The 9,691-nt window shown below is 37.6% G+C and overlaps 1 protein-coding gene across 1 annotated transcript in view; it reads right to left on the bottom strand.

Annotated features, from left to right (window-relative positions):
* Positions 1-1,359: 1,359 nt before the first annotated feature.
* IL17RD (interleukin 17 receptor D) overlaps positions 1,360-9,691 on the bottom strand; it is a gene marked incomplete at its 5' end in the record, with an annotated part of 33,873 nt that continues 25,541 nt past the window's right edge. The window contains 2 exons of the mRNA XM_042447465.1: positions 1,360-6,652; positions 8,157-9,096. Coding sequence (XP_042303399.1) covers positions 6,537-6,652; positions 8,157-9,096 — 1,056 coding nt within the window. The remainder of the gene's footprint in view (positions 6,653-8,156; positions 9,097-9,691) is intronic.

Below are 9,691 nucleotides of genomic sequence, written 5' to 3'. Positions count from 1 at the left end.
GGGTCTCCTAGTCCAACATTTAAACCACACAGATACTCCTACTTTCTTCTTAAAAGTTCAAAAACAACAGCTGAGTGTCATGAAGACAAAGGACCAATGTCCAGTCAGATAGGAACACAACACTTCACACTCTACAGCTTATTTATTATCAGACACATGAAAAATATTACTTACAAACAATATTGTTTCCTTTATTTTTGAATATCCAGCCTCAAAAAATGGCAGACTATGTGTTGTCTCCTTTCATGTGCATCTGTAGGGTTCTTGAAATGACCAGAGACTGATATTTTTTGAGGCTGAGCATTCAAAAATAAATACAATATTATTTGTGAGGTCTTGTTTTTACTGGTGAGAGCCAGTATTGTGTAGTGGTTTGAACAGCACACACCAACAAAATGTTATTAGCCATGAAACAAAGTAGGAATATTACATGCCTCTTAACTTCTCTATTCAGAAAAAAAAACCCATATGGTCTAAAAATGTCTGTAGCAATCCCTTTCTTAGTAAAGGGCTGATCAACAAGGCAAAGAAAAAGAACTGGTTTTTGTGGACATTTTCTTCATTAACATCTCGAAGTACAGGAAGTTCACTACCAAGTTCCTAAACAAATCCAGTAGAGGAAGTAGTCACCAAAAGTTTAACTTTACAGTCACTAGTTTTGCACCTGTTCCATTGCTACTAGTCTTTCCAGAGAGAATCTGGCACTGGTTGCCAAGGTTGGACTTGGTTTATAGCTTCATTGAACTACATAAACTTTAATTCTGCATTAAAGACACACATCTGATAAGTGCTACATAGCAGACATGGTGCAATTAGTATATAGTCTCTTAAAATTTCTCTTCGCATTTCCAGTTTACTGTACTATGTCTGCTACTTACTTTGCACACAGAAATACTGAGCATTGTGCTACTTTGCTTAGCATAGAATCATAGAATTGTAGAGTTGGAAGAGACCGCAAGGGCCATCCAGTCCAACCCCCTGCCATGCAGGAACTCTCAATCAAAGCATCCCTAACAGATGGCCATCCAGCTTCTGCTTAAAGACCTCCAAGGAAGGAGACTCCACTACACTCCGAGGGAGTGTGTTCCACTGTCGGATAGCCCTTACTGTCAGGAAGTTCCTCCTAATGTTGAGGTGGAATCTCTTTTCCTGCAGCATGACTGTAGAAGATTAATGTTTTAGTCCTGTCATTTTATTTGGTCTCCTTTAATATACGAGTAGTATATAATTTTTATTTGAAGATATATCAAAAAGATACAAATATGTGCTTCTATTGTGTCACATTTACAAAAACATGCCTCTTATAAAAAGAACAAGACACTCCAGGTTAAATTTTACAATTTTTTATTCTGGTGTTAATTCTAAAATTATTGAAACATAAAAACTAAATTCATCCAAATATCAGCTATTGTAAAAAGTTTATATCCATGTACATAAACATGAAAACTGATACATTTACTTAAACGTTCACCCATGCTGATACAGTTTTTAATTTATTCACACAAGAATTATAAACATTAAAAATGTTTTACTTCCTCATTTGTGTAATCTAAAATACACAAGGGATTACGTTACCATTTAAAAAACCAATTCAGTCTTTATAACAATGCTAAAATAGCAACCTAACTTCTAAAGTGTATTATCAACATTTTTGGCATTCAGGAAATTTTACCGCTAACCTTACAAGGGAACTTTAGCAGGGAGAGGGATTTTGATATTCTGATTTCCTGATTCCTCCAGCCTTCTGTGGGAATCACTAAAAATCAGTCCCTTGCCCCAAAGTCTCTACTGGAATTCATGAATGGAAGAACCTATGACCAAATATCCTCAAGCACATCGTACAGGGTGGCACAATTCAGACAAAGGTAAGCACAGCTGGTTTCAGCTAGAGAGTTAAAGGGCATAGCACCTTTTATATCCAAAGTTTTCTGGACTATGTAATTCTTCTGTAGCATAAACAACCACATTGACTCAACACAATTAATGGGATTTGCAGAACGTGCATGTTCCAATTGAGTTTGTACAGGAGCAGTTCCTGAGAAACATCATTTCTCAAAGGTATGCCATTATCAATTTTTACATTGAAAAGAAAAAGGGAAACAAAGTGAGAATAGGGAAACAACATAAAGGCAAGAAAAATATTTTGTAGTCATTTCTCCATCACTTGCTCAAAATAACCTTAGAGGTTCTAATTTCTTTTTCCTTGCTAGAAAGAAAATGCTAGCCATTTTCATTCAGGACTCTACCAATGAGTAAAGTCAACCTAGCAAAGAAATTTTAAAAAATACATCCCATGGGAAAGCCAATGCACATGGAGAAACAGAAGAAGGCACCCACTCCATGCATGGAAATGACTTGTTTCTACAGAACCACTGTATTGGCTCTTGCTTTACCAGCAAGCTTCCTACATTTGTAGTAACAGATCCAGTAGCCATAAACAGGGTAAAACATGCAGAAATCTGCATAGGGTTGTGGCCAGTGCAAAAATTAACTGAGGGAGAAAAATGTCACAATAAATAGGTGAATTGAGAGCCATATGCTTTCTCTTTTAGAATAGCATAACATTCCTCTTGGGCTGCTCTAACAGAAATGTAACGTATATATTTTTGAAAATGGAAACTAAGGTAATAATTTGATTACCAAAGTACAAGTACATGTTCTGGCTTTCCTGTAATTCTTATACGTACTAGGTTGTTTAACAAATAATGGGGCTGGGAGGGTTGCAAAACAACTTCTTTTTAAAACTGACTCTGAGCATAGCATTAAAGAGAACCAGTGTTCCTTATAAATGCTTGGTTTATTCATCTAGCTCATGAACTCTTTTGAATTCAATTAACTACATGACACATCCTGGATTCTTTAAGAAGATAATGTAAACAAGTTGGCAATTTTCCTTTTGTTCACTCTTCTTGGCAGAGGGCAAAAAGACACCTGTAGTCTGGTGGGAGGGAAGGAGCTGCTTTGCTATCACCCAGCTAAAAGACCCATTTCAGTCAGAACTAGTATCTCAACATTATTATTAACTATCATTAACTTTCTTTATATCCTACCTTTTCCCCAAGACTGGAACTCACAGTGACATGAGCCATCTATGCTGGGACAATATGAGGTGTGAGCTATTCAACAGGAGAGCACCAGACTGCAAAAGCAGGCTGGTGGGGAGGTTTAATAAGCACTGCTGTAGGTATGTCACTTCCACCAGATGGAGTTACTCACTTCTATGGCTATTATTTGGCAGGCCATCGTCTACCTTAGGTAGCAATTGTTGGGTCATTATAACAATCTGTGTCAGGAATAAAAAGGGCAAACCAAAGGAGGAATGAGAAGATAGCTGCAAACAGATTTTTCTCTGTCTTAACATGGGGGGAATTAATTGAGAACAAGTAGAAGAGCAGATGATAGTTTCAAAGAATCAAGGGGAATCAAGCCAACTGTATATAGCATGGAGGCACATACAGGTAAGTGTTACTTTGACTGGCTGGCAAGTAGGCGTCAGCTTCTAAAATATTTCTACCACCTGAAAATATAGGCCATCCACATGAAATGTTAAATATTTATTCAGGGATTTATTTATTATTTTTTGAAAATATGAGATGTAAAGGATTACTACTGATATTCTTAGAGAATTAGAAACAATAGTTAAAGTAATCTTTAATAGAGATTTTAAAAAATGGGTACCTACTGTAATATTTACTTCATTTTCCATTACCATCAAAAGAATGTTCTGAGTTCATTCTCTTTCTTATACTTATAAATAAATGATCTAATTCAAACACTAAAATTCTTCTAACATTGTTTTTTGGAAGGGTGTTACTCTGTAACAGCAAGAACAATCATTTGTGTCATTGTATCTGGAAAATGTATGCTGTTTGATGCCATAGGCTGCAGTCCAGAGAAGTCTCATACATACTCTAATATGTTGGCTAGCACAGAAACTGTATCAAAATACAGCATTAGTACTTTGAACTAGGAATGTTAGCTACCTTGAGATATTCTATCATAGAGACACTGATGCAGTAGAAATGCCATTAACAGAAACAAATCCAAAGAGGATGAGAGACTGCAAAACTATTCACATTCTGCAAAAACTATTCATATCTTGAGCAATCAAATAACTTAGTTGAGGATCTAAGCATGTATGGCATGCATATGACATCCCTTTCCTCCCAATACTTTTCTTCTGGAAATAATCTTCCTGAATAGGGTTGGCTACTAGTCGCGAAGGGCAAAAATACATATGGAGGACTGAAAAATTCTGAGGGCAGAGAGGAGGGTGCTGGGTTCCAAAACTGGCTTGCTCTATATCTGTTCAGTGCAACCTATGTTCTATCTAGTGCCATCTACAACTGGATCTTCCATCCAATGTTTTGATTACAAATTTTTGTAATGCACCTTGTTGGATGAGTTTGTCACAGTGGTTTAAGTTTTAAAAATTCATAAACATTTTATTCACTTAAAACTGCCAAAAGGAATTGTGTGTTTGCTCTTGAAAAAAGTATTAGGAGTTAGATTTTCAAGTAATCAGGATACACAGGATTCATTTTCAAGTGGTCAACACACATACAGACAGACTGGGCAGGCAACTGCAGTGCAAAGGTTTAACATAATTAGTAACATGTTTGTTTACCAGAATGATTTTTCATTAAAAATTTCCTCTCAGTTTTAATCTATTCAAGAAAGTATAAATTCCTTTTTGAAAAAATTGACAATGTTGCTTACCAAACTTGGTGTACATACTGCTATTCAGATCAGACTAAAGCAACAGAAGCTGAAATTCTATGCCTGTATTTCTACACTCAATGGGACTTGCTTCCAAATAGAAGACTGAACATAAATATTAGTTTTGAGAAAAGTAACTAGTCCTCACTGCAAGAGTTTGCTCACAATACTTTTGCATAAAGGCTCTAATTGCTTTTACATACTGAATCAACATATGCACCCAGTTTTATGTCTGACTCTGTTTGATAAACTGGAAAATAACATGAACAATAATATACTTAACATATCCACAACACCACTGTAAAGTGGAGGCTGTACTGGTTGTAATGTCATTGCGATTCTGTGTGCACCTGTGTGATGTTAAAGATTCTCTATTGTGCTTGGTCATGTCAGCAGTTCTTAAGCTTTATAATTATTATTTATACATTTTGTCCTCACACCTTTTCCTGATCACCTGTAAATGGTACTTTGTCTTCCGTGGGTTCAAACAAGAACATTTATGGAGATGCAAGTTTCTTTACATGACAAATAAATTTAAAATGAAAATTTGTAGAAGACTTGGCTTCCCTAGAAGCCAAGGTGACTAAACTAAAACTGTAGTGCTTTGGACACATCATGAGACACTATGACTCTCTAGAAAAGACAACAAGGTAGAAATCAGTAGGAAAAAAGGAAGACAACAGGAAGCTGGATAGATTTAATCAAGAAAGCCAGTCTTGGTCTTGAGTCTGCAGTCTTGGTCCACAGGCTGTTGGGGACAAGGAGACTTGAAGGTCACTCACTCAGGTCACCATTAGTCAAAGCTGACCTTGATGGCAGTTAACCACAACAAATAAACACAATGGAATTTACATTTAAACTATTCTCAAACTGAAATGTCAAAATAGCAATTAACATAAATAGGTCCACAGGTTAACATGAGACAGAAAATAATGACACGTCTAACTTACTGCCAAAACATACTAGGCAGAGCTTAAACATAAGAGTTTAACAAAAGAGAGGAAGTTTTGTTTTGTTTTTAAAATAGAGACTACTCTTCTATAGAGCCTATTTTTTCATAGGCCTAGTCTTTGGCATTTTAACATTGTGAATCCAGTAATCCCATCCTCAAATCTATTGTCTACTTATTATTATACTATCAAGACCAATAGCACTTAGATCCAGAAGCAATGTTATATATCACATGGAATATCAGGGGACCCAAAACTTCTGGCTCGTGTTTAGCTTATGTGGCCATAACGCTAACATTCTGTTTAGTGTTACACAAAATGACTCTATCTTCCTCCTGTGCTTGTGTGCTCACCTCTTCTCCTTCTTCATGGCTAGATTGAGACTTCTGGAAGCTCTGATTATATTTTAACTAAATATGGCTTCCCTGATGGAAATTATGCATTAAAACTGATCAGTCTGGAGTAACATGTGTGCTGAACCATTTCATACATCATGTAAATCTAGACTGCCAGCATAATATTTCAGTGGAATTTAGACCACTGTTATTAACTATTTTCCTGTGTTTTACTCCCAGTTAAATTTGTACCATTGATTATTTGTTATGTTAAATGCAGGACAATTATTACTGAACAAAATGCAAAAAAAAATGTGTGTTATAGTAACAAAGCAGGAAAATCCTTTATAAAAAAAAGAACTATGTATAGAAATATACTGGCCATAAACTCCCCTGAGAAGCAGTGTAGGTAATCCTCCCAGAAAGTTTTTTTTTCTTCAAGTAGGTCATGTGGTTGTAATGATGTAGAGATTAATAATGCATACACAGAGGCTGTTGATAAAGTGGCAATGCGTAACAATCTTGCAATGTGTTATAAAGGTGCAACTGCCTGCAGTTCCTCAGTGCGGATATGGCAATGAAGTTCTGCTTTACATATTCCAGGCACTAGGGATTTAGTGACAGCAAGCAAAGGAGGTTCTTCTTCTCCTAAAAAGAAACAAAAATTGGAAATGTTCTGTTACGCTGTTTGTTCTACGTCCTCTTCAACACAGAGTAAAATATGACACTATTAAATTTCATCTTCATAAGCACTTTGTTAAAAAGCAAAAAGCCTATAAAAATAAGTTACCTTCAAAGTTTAAAGATACCAACAGTATAAGAAGAGAGACAAGTATAGTTTACCACGTGGGAATTTTGTGTGACACAGGGGCCGAATAGATGGCCCAGAAAAGCCAGCTTCTAGGCGGCTTGAAGGCATGGTGTTTTGAAGCCATCCTGGGGTTGTGGCAGGGCCACTTAAGGGAGCCCGTTACTGGCCAAAATAGAAGTGGATCTTTTCTGCTCCTATTGGGCTGGCGGTGGGGCAGATTGGGGCTGTGGTGTGTGCTTGCTACAGCTCCGGGGCAAGCAGCTCTGGGGTGGCCCCAATCTGCCTTTTTGGGGCAGTCTGTTTCACCCTTAAGAAATACAACCAAAAGAAACTTCATGGACAAAAACTGTCCTGCCTTCTCTTCTGTCCTGTAGCCATTTTAACCCTGAAAAACTTTTGTAGAGTACCTGAGGACCCTCTTGAACAACACGGGATAGAGTGTGATAGAGAACAACACAGGATAGAGTGTGAATGACTGGTAAGGGAAAGGAGCATCTGTGAGTTTACCTTATACATTTGATGCATGCCATTAACAGTCCTATAAATTTGTACAGTTTTTTTTAAATTGAACTTTGTTTATGAAAATTCCCACTCTACTGTTCCAAGAGCTTGGGAGATCTTGTCAAATCTACGTGAAAGCTCAGAAACGAGGAGGAGACTAAGACTTCCAGTGGCCAGGGAACACAGCACCCTTCCTCAAACTGGTGCTGTCTGAATATTTTGGATTAGCACTCCAGCCAACATAATGAAAGTGAATCCCAATCTTGGGGAAAAGGCAGAATATCAGTAAATAAAAAGCAGCAGGAGGATGATAGTCATCAGCAGCAGCAGCACAAAAGGAGGGCATCAGATCAACAAAGGCTGAAACAGGTATTCAAATGCCCCTCTACTAGGTTCAGCCCCAATGGGGGGTTTCACTCTGAAATGGTGGTGAGAAGCTCCCTCCCCCATTAGGACTATGAGCCACTGGTGCCCAACACTGCTTTCTAGTACTCCCTTACAATCATTTTACTGAAGATATATAACCTGACATAAACACTGTTCCAAACAGAGCCTGATATGCACTATGGTAGAAGAGCAGCACAATTTTTGCTGGTCCTGGCTGAAATATATACTGCTTTGATAAGGTCTCAGTGACAAAACCTCATGAGTGGGATCAGATAGTGGTGTAGATGACCTTATATAAATCTGTCGTTGTTCAAGCATTACCAGTACAAAGCATACAATTCAACAATAGGAGATGGTAATAGTTCTGATCATTTAGGTCTAAGAAAGGTAGTTAAAGTTTTGTTTTTCAGTGGAATTCCTAGGTTTACATCTTTCTTCATTGCTCAGTCTTACCCAGTCCTGATGAAGAGGAGACACTCTCTGTAATGGAAGAGGTTTCAATTTGGTCTGCTAAGAGCCCTTCCATTAAAGGTAATGATAATTCAGATGAAGGAACCGAAGAATCATAAATTCCAGAATCCCGGGGCATATCGGGGAGATTGGCAGCTTTTACAACATGCAGCAAAGGTGGAAGAATCGAACTACCATTATGAATGTCCTGAGATTCTCTATCCTCTCCAAGATCCAAATGCTGCACTATACAATGTGAGTCTGAATTTAAAGTCAGAATAATATTTGCATCAGCTTTTAGGTAGAAATCCCCATCAGTCACTTGTTTATTGACTAAATCATTTAGCACTAGTCCAGAGTCAAATTTTTCCATCATGGGCTCTTGGTACTGTAAAGGAGCTGGGAAAAAGTCAACAAATTGCTTTTCAAACCAGTCAGGCTCCTGGTCAATGTACTGGTGCATGCTGCAAATGGCTACATAAAGGGACCGTCCAGATTTACTCCTGAAATAATTCCTTTTGCTGATGTGCACAGGATACAACTCTGAATCATGAAGGCTAAGATCTCTGGACTGTAAATGAGAGTAAAGTTGAGGCAGGTTATCCATGAGCTTGTATTTTGTAGATAAATCCAGAATACCAGGAATGTCACTCTCACAGGAATAATCAAAGTAGACTGCAATGAACTTGCAGAAGTCATGGGGGTTCTGTTTCATGTGACGCAGCTTCTCTGCTATCATAGCTACAGCAAGCATAAAGAGTTCTCCTTTCCCAGCATCCTTTTCCTTGGATCCCTTAGGTTTCCAGTTCTTTTTCTCCACAAAGTATTTCATTCCTTTGGAACACACAATGATGACATACTGGGATTCACTGATTTTTCGATGAAGCCACTCTTTTTGCCCTTCTTTACAAATCCTCAGGTCTTCCCATAAATCTAAGAACACCTTTTTAAAAAAAGAGGTTGAAAACATTATAAAATGGCCTGAGTGCCTCTCCACAACCAACATATCTTACATTACTCTCATTAAGAAGTGTTTCTGTGTCCATGAATAGGCAATTCACTATAGGTTTGTCTATCAATGGTTAGTGCTTTGTTGCTGCTGTTTTTTCCAAGCAGCGCAGCATTAATTGGTGGAAGAAAGAATTGGTGGTGGTTCATACATAAAGGTAGCCCATATATGATAATTGTCAGGTGGATGGGGAAATGTGCTGAGGTCACAGCCCCGCATGGGTGGCATAACATTATAACATGTAAACATCTGTGATACGTGAATTCACACAATATTTGCCTAAAAGTGTGTGTGTGTGAGTGTGTGTGCGCGCGTGCGCACGTGTGCAATTGTGCTTGCTTAGGCAAGGAATACTCTGAGGTGTTTTTGCCACTCTATTAATATATGATGAAAAATGTGCACCTGGTTTCCCACAAATGATAAGATAAAGTGTTTGGTACATTTTATCAAACACCTACTTACTCTCCATGGCAATATTATATAATTACACTAATTACATGATTGAATCTGGATAAAATTTCCATTAATT

Source organism: Sceloporus undulatus, chromosome 2, assembly GCF_019175285.1.
Source record: "Sceloporus undulatus isolate JIND9_A2432 ecotype Alabama chromosome 2, SceUnd_v1.1, whole genome shotgun sequence".
Classification (NCBI taxonomy): Eukaryota; Metazoa; Chordata; class Lepidosauria; order Squamata; family Phrynosomatidae; genus Sceloporus; species Sceloporus undulatus.
This window is presented reverse-complemented; position numbering and strand designations above follow the sequence as displayed.